This window comes from Triturus cristatus, chromosome 6 (assembly GCF_964204655.1).
Source record: "Triturus cristatus chromosome 6, aTriCri1.1, whole genome shotgun sequence".
Taxonomy (NCBI): Eukaryota; Metazoa; Chordata; class Amphibia; order Caudata; family Salamandridae; genus Triturus; species Triturus cristatus.
The window spans coordinates 195,578,847-195,600,100 of NC_140589.1; the positions used below are offsets into that span (position 1 = coordinate 195,578,847).

The 21,254-nt window shown below is 40.7% G+C and overlaps 1 protein-coding gene across 1 annotated transcript in view; it reads left to right on the forward strand.

The window, feature by feature from the left end:
• The window catches only part of LOC146816627 (cytochrome P450 2K4-like), a 543,019-nt gene that overhangs the window by 259,308 nt on the left and 262,457 nt on the right, over positions 1–21,254 (forward strand). The window contains exon 3 of the mRNA XM_085610507.1: positions 5,176–5,325. Within this exon, the coding sequence (XP_085466633.1) occupies positions 5,176–5,325 (150 nt within the window). The remainder of the gene's footprint in view (positions 1–5,175; positions 5,326–21,254) is intronic.

Sequence of the window (21,254 nt, forward strand, 5' to 3'; positions counted from 1 at the left end):
TGTTATGTGATCATTAAATGTCTTACTTACAGAGGGTTCTACATTCTCTTCCACTTCTTCCTCATTTACTGTGTCCTTCTCTGCACTGTTTTGTTCAGGACCAAAGTAACAAAACTGAATTTCATCAACAACCTTCTCTACATCTGATACCGTTCCACGGAACAGAGCCCTATTCAATTCATCTAACTTTATTGCTGGACTTTTAGCAAAATACAACCGTCTCACAAACTTTCTCATTTGAGTATGATGAACAGCCAGCATCCTAAAATGATGGAAAACACTATTACACACTTTTCTAGATAGACAAGCCAGAGAATGACCCTGCAAACCAGTATTCTCTCTCACTCTGCATGGATCCAGACTTTGAAGCACCTTAATCTTCTGTTTTACACTTTTTTTACTATATTCTCTTAGAAACTCACGAAATTTATCAATAGATTCCTGACGCACAGTGCAAATACTACTACAATTCCAAGTGTACACTGGGGCTTTAGGACGTCTCCCCATAGCCTCATCCGCCATCACTTGTACCTCATCTCTTGGAACCATTATCTCCTTCTCCATTATGCAACCATTTTTCACTTCATAAGCACGACCTCTGGTGTCAACTGCATGCAGCAAACTATTACTTTGAAAATAACTCTCTTCATTAAAAAAAGGTTCACTACTTGAACTATGCATCCATTTTCCTAAAAACACTTTAGAAAAGTTTGTTCTGTTCACTACTCTTTTCCTTTTGCTATGTGATTTCAGTACATTAACCATTTTGTCTAATGTACGCATCCTATTCAAAATTAAAATGAATAGTTTCCTTTTTAATTCTAATGCCTTTGCTGCAATGGCTTCAATTTCTTTTTTTCTCTTATAAAACTTAGCCTTTTGCTTATATTTCTTCACATCCTTTATCAAATTGGACATAACTCTTCTCTGAAACATTTTTCTACGTATCTCTTTAAACGCTGTTTTTCTGTTTAAGTTAATATTTTTAGTTGCAGAAGGTATATTTGCATTAACTAAATTCTCAATTTTTTCCTGTCCTTTTCGATTGAAATCATTCTTTCCAGTACAGACATTTTGTACATTTTTCCTTTTTTTGAATATGTTCTTTAGAAAATGTTTTGTCTGCTTACCAGAAGATTTTTTCTTTTTCCCAACATGAGCATCTTCAACTAACTTAGGTCCTCCAGTTGTCTTCAAATATAGGTTTTTTTTGTGGTCTTTTTTTACTCTGGATTTTGTAGGCATCTTAAATTTTGTTCACTGCTCTTCAGCAATACCTGAAAAAAACTAAAAAAAAATTCCTTTATTTTATTTAAATATATTACTACATTTGTTTTCACATTAGTCACAAAACGAAATTTCTTTGCCAATTTGAAAGCACACTTACTACTCTTTTTTTTGGCAAGTGATAATCACTTTTACAGACTGACACATTACGAATCCACTTTTCAGATTTTTTAAAAAGCACATGTCCAAACTGCTTTTTCAGTCCAGCACCATTTGTAACCTGGGTGACTGCCTACACTCCAGCAAGGGCAACCAGCCTTAGTGATGCTGAATGTATTTGCATTACTGACTGAAACCTCAAACCCCACTCGCTTGTGAATACTGTGCATGATTCCACATGGTAAGCAGCTGGGTGTGTGCTAAGAGTCTGCTTCTGCACCAAAAAATGGCTCCCCCTTTCCATCTAATGCAACTGTGAAATCACCAGAGCAATACGCAATAAATCTCTGCCTGTAATTCCTATTTGCACACAGAGTCATGTTTTCACATTAGGCCCTTAAACGAAATTTCTTTGCCAATTTGAAAGCACACTTACTACTCTTTTTTTTGGCAAGTGATAATCACTTTTACAGACTGACACATTATGAATCCACTTTTCAGATTTTTTAAAAAGCACATGTCCAAATTGCTTTTTCAGACCAGCACCATTTGTAACCTGGGTGACTGCCTACACTCCAGCAAGGGCAACCAGCCTTAGTGATGCTGAATGTATTTGCATTACTGACTGAAACCTCAAACCCCACTCGCTTGTGAATACTGTGCATGATTCCACATGGTAAGCAGCTGGGTGTGTGCTAAGAGTCTGCTTCTGCACCAAAAAATGGCTCCCCCTTTCCATCTAATGCAACTGTGAAATCACCAGAGCAATACGCAATAAATCTCTGCCTATAATTCCTCTTTGCACACAGAGTCATGTTTTCACATTAGTCACAAAACGAAATTTCTTTGCCAATTTGAAGGCACACTTACTGCTCTTTTTTTTGGCAAGTGATAATCACTTTTACAGACTGACACATTATGAATCCACTTTTCAGATTTTTTAAAAAGCACATGTCCAAATTGCTTTTTCAGACCAGCACTATTTGTAACCTGGGTGACTGCCTACACTCCAGCAAGGGCAACCAGCCTTAGTGATGCTGAATGTATTTGCATTACTGAGTCCAACCTCAAACCCTTAAACTATTCTTTTTTTATACCAGTACACCTTAATTTATTGTGAAAACATAGTCCATATTATTTTACTTGTTCCTCACATTTAAATTTCTCCCAAAACAGAAAATAATAAACACAACTTCAACAAAAAGAATTGCATTTCTATTATTCATTTCTTAATTTACCATATACATCCCCTCTCAAACTCTAAACTCACCTTTAAAATTAGTTAGTTGTGAAAGAAATGTGGCACTCAAACAGCAGATTATCAGAGCCAGGATCTCTGTTCTTTACACCTCTCTCTTCTCAGCAGAACCAGATAATGGCAAACTTTCCCTCTCTTTTTCCACATATATACATGTTAATTTCAAATCTCAGTGCTTCCCCCTTTTTTTCAAATGTAATCACACATTTCTATTGGTTGAAAACCAACCCTTTTCCAAAAGTACCCTTCCCCCAACTTGACTTCTGCCTAGTACCCTTCCCCCAACTTGACTTCTGCCTGCTACCATAGCAACAGCTCATGGAACACTGCTGTGTGGAGTTAGGTCAGAAGTTCGCCAAACAATGTTTCAATTCCACAGAGCAAGAGTGCTTGACTTTTCTAACCTAACAGCAAATCCATAGTACTGTTCTTTGGTAACACCTTTTTCTGTACCAATACAAAACATGCTTCTATAAATTTACACATACAGCCTAGTTTTTAGTGTAGAATGGTATGAAACAGCCAATCAGTTCTTTTTTTAAAAAAAAAATATATATGCCTCCATTTCCAAACTGTCTTTCATTTCTTTTTACCATTCTACTGAAATACACCTCCTGAGTGCATCCAGATCTCCTTTGAAGATGTTCACAGTGTGGATTGTAGGACACAGCTATGTCTTCTGGAGTGAAAAGTTTGCAGAGAAAACAGGTATGGTGAGAGACCTTGCTTTGCCAAATGTAGACATTAAATGGATTGGTCAGAGAGGGTTAAAGTGGCACCAATTGATGCCATTGGTGAAATCCTTCATGCAAAACCAACACCCTGACCTCATAATAGTGCACTGCGGTGGCAATGACCTAGGCACTTTGACTGGGGTAGGTCTGGAAATGCTTATGAAGGACACCTTTGCACAACTGTTTTCACTTTTCCCTAAAACTGCCTTTGTCTTTTCTAACATATGCCAAAGGCAAAAATGGAACTGGTCCAATCATTTCTGTCCGCAGATTGACAAAGCAAGAAAGCACGTCAACAAATCTGTTTCTGCTTTCCTCCGTGACTATGGTATGGGTTCCATTTACCACAACAACTTGCGTTACGACATGCAAGACATTTATAGAGGAGATGGTGTGCACTTCACTGATGAAGGGAACAGAGTCTTCCTCTTGAACCTTAGACTCTGCATCGGTACTTACTTGTAGGTACCAATAAAAAATCACTTCATAAACACAACGGCTCTTTTTAGAGCCCCCTAATATCTAAACACTTAAATCTGCATTTCATTTCTTTTTTTTTCTTTTTTTTTTACCGTACGCGTACGGTGAGCTTACCGTACGCGTACCCCGCGATTTTTTAAAAAATCAATAAATATCACCCTTTTTTACCGGAGTGAAATACACAAAATGGCGGCCGCCGCTTCCTGGTTTCGACCGATTCGAATGTTTACTAAGATCTAAGAGCCAATCAGAATCGCGCTCGCGCACGTCACCGTACGCGTACGGTAAGCGTACCGTAAGCGCACCGTAAGCTGGCTCAGATATATATATTGATTTAAAGGCTATTTTCTCAGAATCTACTGAACAGATTTACACCAAACCTACAAAAGGCACTTCCTTGACCTGAGGACTACCTCTCTGCCAAATTTCTAGTAATTCTGTTCAGCCGTTCGGGCTGTAGCCCTGTCTAAAGGTCCTATGGAAAAATGCATGGGAAAAACGCGTTTTGGGACCCCCCTTTTATCTCAGCTCCCGCTTGACGAATCCCCCCGAGACTTTCAGGGAAGGAGAGGAGCGTAGCGCCCCACCTATTTTGAAAAATTCGCGAGGATTCGTCGACCGGCGCCAAAGTTATTCAAAATAGAATGTTGCGGATTTCCTATGGAAACGTGGTCCTAACTATAACTACCTACTGGCGACCGCCAGTAGGTAATATATATATATATATAGATAGATAGATAGATAGATAGATAGATAGATAGATAGATAGATAGATAGATAGATAGATAGATAGATAGATAGATAGATAGATAGATAGATAGATAGATAGATAGATAGATAGATAGATAGATAGATAGATAGATAGATAGATAGATAGATAGATAGATAGATAGATAGATAGATAGATAGATAGATAGATAGATAGATAGATAGATAGATAGATAGATAGATAGATAGATAGATAGATAGATAGATAGATAGATAGATATAGATATATATTTATCCACCCAAATGTTGGTTGGAATGTTCTATATTTGAAGTTGCGAGACCCATCATATATTACTAAAATGTCTTACTATTTAAATTTCCTTCCAAAATATAAGTGCTTCTGTATTGGGCCTGCAGCATTATCAGTAATAAATATAATACTCTTGTAGCTACTGTATGCTAAATAAAAAAGGCATTGTACCAACATCATAACTTAAAGAGAACCACATATGGTATTTTCACTATATGCTACTGACTGTAATAAGTCACATATATAGGAGATCCATTCACCAATAAAATGTCCTTTATATTTTTTACCTTATTACTTAGGTCTTATTCTATCTCACGGAGAGAACTGGAAGGTGATGAGAAGGTTTACAATAACAACGTTAAGAGACTTTGGCATGGGAAAATCAACTATAGAAGACAAAGTTATTGAAGAATGCAGTTTCTTGGTACATCATTTTGATTCATTCAAAGGTAAAGATTTTTTCCTGATAATACTAGCAAATTAGCCTGAATACAAATTACATGAACCCAGTGGTCCTGATTCACCATACCTGAGTCTGTGTAGGGGCACATGAGCATTTTCATCATTGGTAGGGTACTCTTCCAACCTAGTGGGGCCACATCAACACTCCGTTCCTAATTTGTACTGAAAGAAACAGCTCACTGTCTCTTCTAGATTGTGTTCATTTTGGGTATGATTAGGATAGTTAAAAAAGTCATCTCAATCCAGTATTAAGGGAATCATCTGTCTGAGGTAATCTCCTCCCACCCAGACCTGCCTTTTTCCTCCAAAAGAGTATACCCTCCCCAATGAATCAGCAGGTAAATGCTTGGTAATTGCTATTGAGATTCCAGTCCCAACCCCTTCCTCAAGCAGCAGACATCCATTGAATTAGCATATTGCCTACTAGGGTCTTTGATATGCCAGCTGGTGCAGCACAGTAGCTTTGCTAAATTGTATTACAGCTGAGTCAGAAAAATATGGTATTTAATAAAGTATGTTAAGGATTTTAGTTATGACAAAGTTGACCTTCTATATGGATTACCTGCCTAACTTTGAACCCAAGTGCCTCAGTTCCTAAGATCAGCCCAAAAATAGAAGCAGAGGAGCCCAACATCTATGTATCATCCTTTTCATTGAGCAATATCCCCATTTTCTGAAGCATTAACACCCAATAATATAATTGAAGATTAGGTACTGCCTAGCCCTCTCTGTCTCTAGGCAGAGTTGACAATTTAAGAGCTCTCCGAGGGCGACAGTCAGCCCAGATGAACCTGGAGAAAAGTTTATTCATAGTAGTAAACCAGGAGTTGCAGATGGTCAGGGGAATAGCCCTGAAGAAATATAAAATCTTTGGTAAAAAGTTAATTTTAATGGCATTACACCTCCCTACCACCGTAAGCTTAAGGTTCTCTATACGACTAAATTCAGTTTTAAATTTTGAAATTAGAAGGTTCAAGTTGTTTTCAGTAATTTTAGAAACATCTGCCGTGATTTCTACACTCAAATATACTGCTTTCTGAACCACTTGTGTATCATTTATCTGAAGGCCATTCCCGACCAAGACCTGACTTTTATTTTGATTTAAATGATAACCCGATAGCTTCCCAAAGATATCAGCTTCATTTTCAATCTCGCTTAAGGCATTTATGAGATTTGAGACAGTAATCGCGAGATCGTCAGCATAAGCCAATATTTTCGTGATCCCCCCATTGCTCTGCACTCCTGCAATCAAGAAATTAGCTTCAATCCTTCTGACAAGCGGATCTATATATAGTGCAAACAATAGGAGGGAGCATGGACACCCCTGCCGGGTCCCTCTGCTAATCAGTATCGGATCCTATATCCCTCCCATGATTGATATTCTTGCCACCGGATTTCTATACATCATTTTAATAGCCATAATGAATCTTTCTCCTAACCCTCTGTTTTTTAAGGTTGCCGATAAAAAAGACCAGAGACCCTATTAAAGGACTTCTCCGCGTCAAGCAGGATAAGCCCGATAGGGTCTCTGGTAATATCTTTCACATCAAAAAGAGCAATAACCCTATGAACATGGTCTATTGTACTGCGTCCAGGTACAAACACATGCTGGGTTGAGGAGACTAACTTCTTAATAATAGCCACAAGACGTGCAGCAAGAATTTTAGCGAATATTTTAACGTTCCTATTTATTAAGGTAATAGGGTGATAAGACCCCATTTCATTTACTGGCTTACCTTTCTTGGGAAATACAACCACTTTAGCTGTTTCACAAGACCCCAGGGCACCTTGCCCATTGTGGGCTTTCAAAGACACATCCTTCATTATTTCTTGTATGGAAGAGGCAAACATTTTATAAAACTCTCCAGGTAGAGCGTCTGGGCCAACTGCCTTTCCATTTACCAAAGAGTTAATAGCACCATGAATCTCCTCTGCTGTTATTGGTGTCCCTAAAGCCTCCCTCTCTTCTGCAGTTAATTTCTCCCCTGAAACCACAGCCAGATAATTCTGCAACCTTTCCTCATTATTGTTAATATCCTCACTATACAATTTCTGGTAAAAACATTGAAAGGCAGTTCGAATTTCCCGAGGTTCTGTAACCGACCCTACCCCACGGTTCTTCTATTACAAGTATACCCCCTTGAGTTATCTGCTGTCTTGCTCGGATCACCAGTAAGCTACCCACCACTCTTTCACCGCACTCATACAATTTAGACCGCCAGGCACAATATTTCCCTGCTGCTTTATGTGATGACATTTCTATGATTGAGGATTTAACAATAGCCACCTTGGCTTGTGCCTGTTCTACTTCGCCATTGTTGGTGAGAGCCTGTACCAGCTGGGTTTCAGCTTCATTCAATTTCTGATATTGCTCCTGGAGATAGTTTTTCTCTTTTGCTTGTGCTGCTCAACCATATCTCATTGTTTTCCCTCTAATCCTAGCTTTAAATGCATCCCAAATTGTCTCTACCTGCGTGCTTCCCCTATTTTCTTCTAAAAATCTAGGAATCCATTCCCTCATATGTTGCACATACTCGTTCTCGTACAATAGAGCTCTATTAAAGGTCCAGCGAGAAATGGGGGGTTTTAATGCCTGTAGTGAGATCTCTAACACTAATAGACTATGGTCGGACATCACCCGAGGGAATTTTATTATGTTGGATTTTGTCAAAATCTCTTGAGACACTAAAAAATAATCAAGCCTAGCATGGGTCTGGTGGAGAGCCGGAAAAAAGCATATCCCGCGTCTTGAGGTTTTAGTGTAGACCATGCATCGGAGTGACCATGAGTTTACATAAATTAGAAAGCACTTTAAAAACTTTGGGTTTGCGTCCATAATAGGATCCTCCACCTATCTTCCCACTTCCATTAGCTAGATTTAAATTACCATCTCCGCATAAGATCAGGTGTAAAGGCCAGCCAACTAACTCCACATTCAGCTGCTCAAAAAGAGTTGGATTGTCCAATATCGAGCCATATATGGAGCATAAAGTAATCCTCGGCACAGCATTGAGTAATAACCCATCTGCCGTATTGATCTGATATAGAGCGCAAGAACCTAAGCCCTGTTCCTTTCCTAGCCATAACCGCAACCCCTCTTGTACGTGTTCCCTGTGTTGTAGCAGAGATCAGGTGGTACCCTTCTAATTCAGCAATCTCCAGTCTGATGGCCTCGATTTGAGTCTCTTGAAGACAGACTATGTCTGCCTTTAAATATTGTATGTCAACATTAATCCTACGTTTTTTCAAGGGATTATGCAGGCCACATATATTAATTGATGCTATCTTCAATTGTTTTAGCACCATTTTAAATATAACACATGCCCACTCTGCACCCCTTCCTGCTACCTACTAATACTAGCATATCTAATGCAACCAACTGGTTCAGCACTCCCCCGAAACCCCCCTAACCACACCCCGCTCTGGTTCCCTCCATCACCCCCTGCTCTTCCCTCTATCCCTCGGCAAAAAAGGTCCGCAGACCCTCGTGATGCCTCCTGCATGAAGCTGCTCCCCAGCTGCTCATCCACCTCCAAAAAACAAACCAAACCAAAAAAGAAAACCCCCAAAAGTGAAACAGTCAAACAAAGACAGTTAGACAAGCTAACCCCCTTTTTTTCCCCATCTCATTCTCGTACATAAATTCAATCAGACCAATTGTTTCGAATCTATCCATCAGACCCCTTAGAGATCCTAGTCTCCGAAATTTCACTAAGATGGTCCTGAGCTTGTATCTCAGATGAAAATACTCTGGTGGTATCCTTGTAGATAATTTTAAGTCTCGCCAGACTAAGTAGATAAGCCTCTGCCCCTATCTTTTGAAAGAGCAAGATTAGTTGGTGAAGCCTCCACCTTCTCTCTACCGTGATATGGCAGAAGTCAGGTCTAACAAAGAAGGTGAAGCCCTCGGCAGACCGCCATGCCTCATGTCGAACTTTATCAAACACTGCTTGACACAGAAGAAAGTTACCGAAAAAAATTAATATAGCTCTAGGCTTTTCATTAGTATTGTTGAGACCCTGCTTCTTTTTAAGCATGAGAGGGAAATGAAGCACAGTTGAATCTCCTTTTCCCACTCCCAATGCCCCAGCTCAAGAAAGCCCCCTTTCAGCAGGCGCAACACAAAACCTCTAATATCCTCGCCCTCCACATTTTCAGGGATACCAAGAAGTCTTAAATTATTGCGACGCTGACGATTTTCAAAATCCTCAAGCTTCCACATGACGTCCATGATACGAGATTCGTTTGTGGAGACTTGTTGAGCTGAATTCTCTGCGCCAGTTTCTAGTGCCACTACTCGTTCCTCCAGGGCGATCCTTCTCTCCGTAATCTCAGCACAGGACTTGTTCACTTTTCGTATTGCTTTTTGAAGCTTCTTTGTCGCAAGATGGGCAAGTTTGTGTTCCTGTCTTGCTTCACCCTGCATCTGTTTAAGGGTTGCATATATCAAACTCGTTGAAGGGGTGATTCTACTGCATTTACCAATTTGACAGACTGTTTTGCTAATCCACCACCAGTGTCTCCTTCATCGTGCCCACCATCTTCACTCAGCAATTGAGTTGTTGAATAGTCCCATATTAGCTGGCTATGATCGGATCCTGACTGGACAATCTCTTCTAAGGCTCCCCCACCTTTGGCCCTTTTCCTTCTTTTTACTAAGGAGGGAAGTCGCTTTTGTGTACTAGGGTTAGAGAGAGAGCTATCTGAATCCGTGCCAGAGTTGTCAAAATCTGTTAGGTCAATGGGATTATATAATTCTGAGTCCTTATTAATAGAAAAAAATATCTCTCCATATTCCGGTGTTCTAGGACACTCACACAGTGTATCAATAGGTTTGGAAGTTTTTACAAGATTGGCATCCATATTTCCCTTTGCACTACTATCATTATCAATAACTTGTCTGTTTTAGTGGTGGGTAGGAGTTCATTACCCTTTGCATCCCCTTGTACTGATTTGAAAGCCATTGTAGCAACACTGATACTAGCTGCATAAATATTTAGATTATTATTACTCACAATGTCCTCCACTGAGTCTCGTTGTGCTCCCGCGGGGGACTCGCTGTTTTGGCGGCATGTCCCGACGAGGAAACTGGGACCAGCGTCTCACTCCACACCACTCAAAAAACGCCTTCAGGACCGCACAGGCGAACGAGTAAGTTAGTCGGGGAGCGATTCCAGCATTCCTTTCCCCTTGCATTCTCCGTTTGTTAGCGAAACCTAGCGAGTTCATTTTTCCATCTAAACGGGGGTTTCATCTGATTATGGAGCGCTGGATGAGCGGCTGCCAGCAGTGCTCACACAGCCGCCATCTTGCCTCCTCTTAAATACCACCAGAGTAAGGAGTATTTAAACAAAATACAGAATTCATTTGATCCTAAACTTGGTGCCAGAAAGTGGAGACATAGGGACAGAAAAAGATTAAATGTTTAAGGTCAGCATGTTGTGCAGAGCACATCCAGCATGTGTCCGGAGTATCTGGATGAATCCTATGAAGAAGAGCAGGAGTTGTAAAAAGTCTAATATAAACAAAAAATTGATTGTGTAGTATTAGCTGCACAAGAGGATTTCCTAATCTTGATCCCAATCTGTTTCCATTTAGAGATAGGCAAGGTAACTTGAAGATCATTTTCCCAAACAAGTTCTATGGGGGATTTAGGACCATCACTAATTGTATGTTGAAGGAATTAATAGATAGAAGAGGCTTTTGGATTTGTATTTAAAAGGTTGGTTAAATTAATGGAGGATGGTGGATCATTGAGGGCAGGGGACTGGAAAAAATTGTATGATTGCGATATGATATATCATAAGAGCAGAAATTTATGCCAAGAAGTAGACTATAAACTAAACATTATGGAAGCTTCTGAGAAATAAATAAAAGAATCATTATTATTATATAATTGTTTGACCCAAAGTAGCCCTTAAGTTCTCCAAGAAGGCCAGAAGATAGGTCTATTATTTAGTTGTGTAAAATGATTGAAGACTCCAAAAAAGTTCCCAAGATTGCAGGGTGACTTGGAATAACTGAGAGCAATAGCTTACAGGTATGTCGAGAAATCGGGGTACATATCTTCCAAGGCATGCATATAAATTTGATGACTTCAAGAAATGAAAATGTGGAGAGAAACTCTTGTTCTGCGTCTACCCATAATGGAGCAAATAAAGAAGGAGATGAAATCCAATAAACAGATTGCTTCAAAAGTAATGCTTTATGGTAGTTAAAAAAATACAGAAAATGTACACCTCCTTCTGCTTTAGGATGCTTCAATTTAGATAAGGACATATGAGATTTTTTGTTATTCCAAAGAAAAGAGGATAAAATAGAATAAATTGTTTTATAGGATTTAAGCTGGATATTTAACAGAATATTAGAAATAGTAAATGAAATAATAGGGACTAACATCATCTTAATTGTATCTAACCTGCCTCATCACGATAAGTGTAAAGAGTGCCATCTAGAAGTTAAGGAAACAATCTTGTGAATTGGCACCTCTAAATTAAGAGAGATAAAAGTAGTAAGAGAGGGAATAAATTGAAAACCCACATATTTAATTTGCATAGCTCTCCATTTAAAGTTAGAAGACGACAAGTCATGTTTAAAAGTGAAGTTATTCAAGGCTAGGATTTCACATTTATTAGTATTTATTTTAGAGCCAAAAACCAGATTATAAAATACAAATTCTGATGAAAAAGCAAGGAGGGAGGAATGAGGTTTTGACATAAATAACAAATTATCATCTGTATATGCAGATAGTTTGATATATTGAGCATTGTAGGAGAACCAGTTGATAAGAGGGTTTTGTCTGAATCTGAAAAAAAGATTCAAGTGCCAAATGAAAGAAAAATGGAGATAGAGGCAGGCCCTGCCTAATTCCCCTACCCAAAGGAAAGAAAGCAGAAGTAAGACCATTAGCACAAATGGCAGCTTGTGTTGACGAGTACAAGAGGGAGACCAAATTAATGGTTTTATGCCCAAAACCAAACCAACAGAGAGCATGAAATAAAAAAGACCAATTAACCGCGTCAAAAGCTTTTTCAGCATCTAAAGCAATGGCTGCCTAGGCTACAGGAAGATCAACAGATTAGATATAATATCAAAGAGCAAATGGGTGTTGTCTGAAAGGTATCTACCAGAAATAAACCCTGAGTGTCCTTCCCTAGAAGATTGGGCAAAAGAGATTGTAGTCTAGTTGCCAGTGTCTTGGTAAAGCTTTTATAACCTAAATTGACCAAAGAAATGGGTCTGTATTTTTTGGAGTAATGCAAATCTTTACCATTTTACGGGATAAGACAGATAAGAACTTTGAGAAAATAACCAGAAGACATGAAAGAATCAGAGAAAGATTGAATTAAAGTAAGAAATTTGAGTAAAAGAATATGAGAATAATTAATGTAAAATTCTGCAGTAAAACCGTGGGGTCAAGGAACTTTATCTTTGTGGAGGTAAAGCATAGCAAGATACAGTTCTGAAAGCGACAGTTCTATTTTCAGAGAAGAAAAATCTATTTGACAAAAATCTAGTTAGTGAATAGAGGAAAGATATTGTATGATGTCTTGATACAAAGGTGAATGTTCAGGTATATATAAATTGGCATAAAAAGAATGGAATTGACCTAAAATATCAGAGTCGATGGCGTAAGTATGACCAATATCAGCTGTAATGGATTAAAAAAATAGTCTGTTTTGTTTAATTTTAACATAATTTGCTAGCAACTTGCCAGATTTATTTTGACCCCCATAATACATGGCACTAGATAAGATGAGGCAGACTCAGTGGGAACTTTGTTAAAAGATAATTTAGCTGCAATAAGTTGTTTCAAGGCCCTGTGTGTATGAGAAGTATAGTAAATATGTTCAAGGTGTTTATGTTCTCAAATAATGCTTCGTAGTGAGCCTAGGATGCTTTTCTTTTTTGAGACAAAGTTCATAGTAAAATCTCGAGCTGAAGCCTTAAAATCATCCCAAATGGTACAGAAGGAAATAGTATCAGAAAGATTAAAATGAAAGCATTCATGAAAAAAGGAAGTGAAGGAGGAAATAAAATCAGTATCCATCATTAAAGAGTTATTGAATCTCCACTGTTTAGAAGAGTTTCATGTAGATAAAAGGTCTCATTGAATTGACATTGGGGCATGGTCAGAAATTAAAATGGTACCTGTATCCGTACTATGTAAACATTGAGTAAGATGATGGGAGAGAAAAATATGGTCTATCCTAGATTGGGTATGATGAACTGGAGAAAAATAAGTGTATTCCCTCAAGGAGGGATTGCAACGTCACCAGGCATCTATCAAGTGATGTTTTCTAATAGCATGTATGTATGTATGTATGTATGTATGTATGTATGTATGTATAGAGTACTTATATAGCGCGGCTGCCACCCGACGGGTATCCTGGCGCTGAGATTACCACTAACAGACACTGTGCATAACTGAAAAACTAATCAGGGGCTAAAAAATTAATTTCTTGGAAAGAATCTGTACAATTGTTTTTTGTGATTTGCTGGAAATATAGTGAGCTGAAGAGTGTCTATCTACAATGATATCAACCCAATGATTACAGTTGCCTGCTCATAATAGATTGTCATCTGAATGCTGCAATAGTTTCTGGGTAATGGTGGACCAAAACTGACAATCAGGAGCAGTAGGGCCATATACATTAAATAAAACTATAGGAACTTTGTTGGTAGATAATGTAAGTAAAAACCATCTATCATCTGAATCCAGCGAGAAATACACTTTCCCCATCCAACCCTTGCGTATTTTCATACAGTCCTGTCTTTTAAGGTGTGTTTCTTGTAAAATTGCAATGTGGGCATTAAGGTTTGACAAATGCAATAAAACCTGCTGATACTTGAGAAGGAAATTCAACCCCCCGAAATTCCAAGAAACAACTGTAAAGAACATTAAAAAGAAGCAGTGCACACATAACCTTGAAAAAATTAAGAGGCATCACATAATTAATTAGAAATAAGAAATGCAATAAAGGCCAGAAAATGGAGGTACCTGTCCAAAGAGAAAGTACACAGTATGAAAAAAATTAAGTAAAAACAAGTGAGTTAAAGAAGGTAGGAAAGAGAAAGAAAATAGGTTGGAGTATAGGAAGAAGAAATAATGAAAAAAGAAGATCGGAAGAATAAAAATAAACATACATACAGAAACCGTTGATGAGGACAGGGGGACCACGGGAAAAGATGGAACGATGAGACCCCAAAGGAAAAAGAGGTACACGAAGGGCAATAATACACATGACGGGAGAGATGAACAAGAAACAAGACGGGATCACTCCCGTAAGGAAGAAAAGGTTATAATTAATAGGAAGCAGTAGATAGTAACCAAGAACGCTTCGGACCCTATAACAAAATTCGAAACCATACGTTAAAAATGGAAACACATCAATATGACATGGCTGCATATATCACATGAAATATCAATGTATAAGAAGCATAAAGAAGCAAAAAGACAACACAACATAGCATCATATAAACAAATAAGATGATGCAGTAAAATCCATAGTCTCCGTTTTTGGCTAGCGAGAAACTCCTTAAAGCGGGATGGATCTTCATAGGTAGTAGTTTTATTATCGTAAGTGTCCTTGAAGAGACATGGGTGAAAAAGTTCAAATCAGGCTCAAAGGGAGCGAAGCATAGTTCGAATACTTAAGAACTCTTTTCAGCGATCTAAAGTAACCTTGGCATAGCCTTGAGAAAGGAATAAATCATGCCCATACCAGGATATACGTTTAAGTAGTATGGCAGCGGAAATGACCTGCATTAGTCCTGTGTACTCTAGAAAATACAAGATGACTCCTCAAAGTTTCCTAGATGTGGTTGGAACTTTAGGAGAGTGCCCAAGTCTGTGAGCTCGCTGGATGTTAAGAGATGAACCGTCAGTAAGATTTAAATGCTGCCGTAGGAAAGTTTTGAAAAAAGATATAGGGTTAGTACCCTCTGTGTCTTCAGGCTATCCATAAATGCGAAGGTTGTTTCTTCTGTTGTGATTTTCCAAATCGTCAACCTGTCTACATAGGCTAGTGAATTGCTCTGGAAGGAGAATGACCTTAGATGGAGTATCCTTCAAATCACAAATTTAACGCTCTACTATAGAAATACGCTGCTTCATAAGATTTCATCTCTTTGAAAGATTTCGTAATCTAACATTTGTTTCTTCCATGAAGGAGCGCAAAGCTTTTATTTCCTACTAAAGCAAATCTAGAGAAGCATTAGGAGGAGATTTAGAGGTGACAGTGGATCTTTTTTGAGTCTTTTAGGTAGAATTTTGCTGGTAGCAGGTAGAACAACTACAGCAGATATGACTCAGGAAGGGGAGGCTCCAGTACTCTTGTGAGTATAAACACCCTTCATTTTAAAATAAATGCAAAGTGAAGGCGCGAGTTTAAGGACTTACCTGAAGAAAGCCTGGTCATACACAAAAATGTTATGAAAGGCTGTGAAGAAGTGTCTCCATAAAAATAAATACATAAAAAAGAGGAAACACAGGCCAGACCAATACTTAGGAAATTCGACTCAGAAAGGGCTTGAAGTGAAACAAAAACACAGTAAAACATGTAATTACAAGCCCCGAAATAAGCAAGCAAGTGAAAAAATAACCAAAAACTTGCTAGGGAAAAGGCGTGATTGAATGACTCCAATTCTCCCTGGAAAAGCAATCAGAAGAGAAGAGTATTCGAAGAAATATAAACGGCAGCTCACACAATATTACAGATAGGAGAAAATACCAGCTGCATGTGTTCCTGCTGCAAGGGTTAACACTTCCAGTCATGCCTCTGCTCCAACGTTAATCTTCAAAAATTGCTGAGGAGATAGCTGCTGTCATGCTTCATCACAACTCCTCAGCACGTCATAAATCAACATCAGTCCGTGAAAGGAAGATGCGCTCCTGACATGAGATGACTTAAGCTCTCTTAGGCTGTATAGAAGAAATGAGCGTCATCGCAGAGCTTCCTGGATAAATTCCAGAGAGGAAACCTCAATGTTGAAAAAAAAGAAGCCACTCCACCGAGGCCGCTTTGTGTGTCCTCTCACAGAGCCACAGTGGCGTGCAACCATCTTAAAATGGCACCAAGCCATGCTCCCGCAACTCAATCTTTCAAATTTGATATTTTGTCCAAATACTGATAGTGAAAGGATACCCAGCTCAAAGGAGATGCCACCTGATGCCACTGTAAAGATGAACTAAAGGACTTTAACTCAGAGAAACTGCAAGACACTTAGTGAGGTCTGGGACAATGCCGCTTGACCTACCCTCCTCCGGACTGAGGATAGGTCAAGCGGCAATGTACCAGACCTCACTAAGTGTCCCGTAGTTTCTCCGAGACCCTCCGCCTTGCCTACGGGGTAATTACCTACTCACTTTCGGGTGGAATCATTGTACTAACCATCCAGGTGCAGTATTGTACTTATAGAGTGGCCATCCTTTATTGGAAAGGAGGTCCCCTGCCCCTCAGGGGGCAACAAACTTTCATATTTTTACTGGTCCTGTTGAAATGCTGACTGACCCTTTGGGCAATTAAGGCATGAAACATGTCGACCTCACTTTGTTGATAGCTGTCTAGGTACATTTTGAATGATAGCACCACTGTTTTTATATAGTCCTGGTACCCTTACCCCATAAGGAATTTCTTTAGGGCACGAGAGTCTATTTTAGACAAACTTCACTTTCCACTAGAAAAACTTCTGCACCGTCCCCTCTCCTGCATTCACCTAAACGGCATATTCAGATCAAAAGATCTCCAATAAAGAGCCCCCAGCCCATCTGGCATTGCAGCACCGGCCAGACGAAGAGCGCCCAATGATGAAGCATGACACCCCAACAGGTGTGTGATTGCATTAAGATATGACCTTCTGGTCCCCCTGCGTCATTATTGGCCAGACTGGTGGCTTCACCACCTGGCGATCCCTTTTCTCACAAGGAACTACTCCTAGTTTGATGGTTAGTCAATACACAATATAAACATGTTAGAAAATTACAAATGCTTAGTGCATATGTGCAGAAAGTTACAAAGTCTCAAAAATGACCCATAAATAAACCCAGAAGTAAATTACATAACAGCTCACCAGCATTCATAAATACATTCAGTCTCAGAGTGACAGCATCACATTTGAACATTTAGGGGCCGATTCCGATCCTGTATTTTATTCCCCCGTACGACTCGTATCTGTAAATTTTTCCATACGAATTGTACGAGTCCCGTCCGACCCGTGAAGTACGATTCGTATGTGAAAAATACATACGAATCCACCCCATCCTTACAAATTAGAGTCTGGAAAAGTTGTACGACACGGACCCGGACACTTTTCCATACAAATTGTAAAAATAGAGTCCGAATGTACAAGTACGATGCGGACCGGCTTACCGAATTACGATTTGTAAGGAAAACGTCCATCTCGTACACAGGGAATGACTTCACATAAGCGATGGCGGTGTACGCACCATGCCTAGCAATGGCGGGGTACGCACCGTACCTAGCAATGGCGGGGTATGCACCGTACCTAGCAATGGCGGGGTACGCACCGTACCTAGCAATGGCAGGGTACGCACCGTACATAAGCGATGGTGGGGTACGCACTGTACATAAGCGATGGCGGTGTACGCACCGTACCTAGCAATGGCGGTGCATGCACCGTACCTAGCAATGGCAGGGTACGCACCGTACCTAGCAATGGTGGGGTACGCACCGTACATATGCGATGGCGGGGTACACACCGTACCCACGCATGTATGCATGGGTACGGTCCGTACCTGAGTACTCATGGAGCTGTAGGGGTACGTACCATACCCACGCATGTATGCGTGGGTACGGTCCATACCTGAGTACTCATGGGGCCGTAGCGGTACGTGTGGTATGCACCGTACCCACGCATTAATGCGTGGGTACGGTCTGTACCACTGTTGTCATGGTGCCGTAGTGGTACGTATGGTACGCACCGTACCACTGTTGTCATGGTGCCGTAGGGGTACGTGTGGTATGCACCGTACCCACGCATTAATGTGTGGGTACGGTCTGTACCACTGTTGTCATGGTGCCGTAGTGGTACGTGTGGTACGCACCGTACCACTGTTGTCATGGTGCCGTAGGGGTACGTGTGGTACGCACCGTACCCACGCATTCATGCGTGGGTACGGTCTGTACCACTGTTGTCATGGTGCCGTAGTGGTACGTGTGGTATGCACCGTACCCACGCATGAATGCATGGGTACGGTCCATACCACTGTTGTCATGGTGCCATAGGGGTACGTGTGGTACGCACCTTACCCACGCATTCATGCGTGGGTACGGTCCGTACCACTGTTGTCATGGTGCCGTAGGGGTACGTGTGGTACGCACCGTACATGTCCACTTCCGTTGTTGCAGTGCGCAGGGGTTGCTGGACATGCCCCCAAAGTGACCAGTCCCAGGTGGTAATGTATGGCCTCCATATTATAGGTTTGTGTTTGAGTATGGGGTATGTTTCCTGCCCCTCACCCCCACCCTGGCCCCTGGGTGTTGTTCTCACCTTCTGCGGCGTGTGCGTCGGGTGTGGTGCACCAGGTCGTAGGCCAAGAGGACCGGGATGACACGTAGGGCGGGGTTCATGGCTGTACGTCGCATACCGGAGCTCAGTGGCGTAGGGTTCTGCTTTCCCGGCAGTTTTTCGGTCCTGATATGAAAGCGTGGTACATAGTGACGTCGGGATGAATCGTACTTGCTGGGCCGGAAAACACTGCTGAAATACGTGCAGACATCGCGTACAAGCAGTTCCTGATCAGAATCGCTGGTATTTTTTGCCTGAATGGTCTTTTGTACGATTCATACAGAAAAAGGCTTTCTGTATGAATCGTACTTCCTAGGCTGTAAGGAGAGTTTACCGGGTGTGAGTCGTATGGGTAAAACGCTCTTTACAACTATTTGTAAGGCCTTTTTCCATGTTTGGATACGGCCCCTTTGTTGGAACAGTAGCTATTCCTGACATTTAACAGGCAAGTTTAACCTCGCATCATGAATACTTTAATAAGTAGAATAAGGAGAAGTTAACAGAGTGTGGGTCTTGGATATTTTACCTACAGACTGTGCCTTTCTTGTGTTGTTCTTGCTATTACTTGCATGGCCTGGTCATCAAGCTCATGGCAGTTCATGAAGGATATACAGTCCCATTTCTGTTCCTATTATGTTTTTTGGAGAAGCTTTAAAAAGTAGTAGCCCTCTCCACAATGCACTCTTTCCATGTCATAACCATTTAGTCGCTGCCCATTATGACCTCATTTTCCCTTCCTGTACCTCTGCACCTCCTCCATTTCTCTTCCTGTATCTTTGTGCACTCTCTCCAAATGTTTTGATTTATTTTCCCTTCGTTGCCACACACTAGTGGCTACTCTGCTCATGCACTTTGCCTTTACTACAGACAGACAATACAAAAACAATGTATGTCTGACTCGAGAGACCTCTCATAACAGCCTAAGCTACTTCACTCTGATAGTGAGAGGACTTGTCACAAGCAACCTTTAGTAATGACCGAGAGTGCTACAGACTGCACCAGAAAGTAAGGATTGTAGCCTTTGTTTGAGGGATTATTTTTGCGGGTGTTCTTTACCAATCTAAAAATTGACTTCTACAATTCAAGAGCAACAGGCCCCACATTTTAGGAGCACTTCCAGAGAGTGACTGATGACATGCTGATATGTAATGAATGTGGGTAGTTTAAGTTTTAGAAGCAAAGAATCAGAGTTCAGTGTTTCAGCTCAATTTTCGAAGGCTGCGTAAATAATACACAATGTTTTAAAAATACTCCTAGATAGCATAGGAAGGCGATTCAGATTTATAAATAGAGGAGTGACGTGTTTAAATAGGTTCATGCAAAATAAAAAATTGATGGACGGAATGCTGGACAATGCAAACATTCCCCCCAGTAGCAATGACAGGAGTTAAATCCATCATTCTTTTGCTCACTACACCGTCCCAGTTTGGAGCCAGTCATATGCAAATCAGTCTTGACCCTGTTCTTTGTGGGAACAGTCCAGCCCGAACTGCCAAGCCAGGTTCTACCTGGATCGGAAACAAGCATCCTGAGACCGGATTTAGGGCATCACCCTCCATCAGCCAGGCTGGCTTTAATCCAGAGGTGTAGTTAGCACGGGACCCGCATCTGGGCATACTCTTCCCACTTACGGTGACATATGCAAAAGAAACAATTGAAGGAAGGAATGCTGAACAATGCAAACATTCACCCCAAGACACAATGATTGGAGCTAAATCCATAATTCTTTTGCTCACCACAGCACCCCAGTTTGGACCGAGCCATATGCAAATCAGTCTTGACCCTGTTCCTTGTGGGAATAGTCCAGCCTGAACTGCCAAGCCAAGGTCCTCCCTAGACCAGAAAGAAGCATCATGGGACAGGTTTCAGGGCATCACCCTTCATCAGCCAGGCTAGCTTGAATCAAGTGGTGTAGTGAGCACAAGACCCACGTCTGGGCATACCCTTCCCACTTAGGGCAACATATGCAAAAGAAACAATTGATGGACGGAATGTTGGACAATGCAAACATTGATCCCCAGTCACAACGATCTTAGTTAAATCCATCATTCTTTTGCTCACAACACTACCCCAGTTTGGACCCAGCCATATGCAAAATAATCATGAACCTGTTCCTTCTGTGAACAGTCCAGCCCAAAATGCTAAGCCAGGTCCTCCCTGGACCGTAAACAAGCATCCTGGGACCGGTTTCAGGGCATCACCCTTCATCAGCCAGACTGGCTTGAATCCAGTGGTGTAGTGAGCACGTGACCCACGTCTGGGCATACCCTTCCCACTTAGGGTGACATATGCAAAAGAAACAATTGATGGACGGAATGCTGTCCAGACGTGGGTCCCTTGCTCACTTTGCCACTGGATTCCATCTAGCCTGGCTGAAGACATGGCT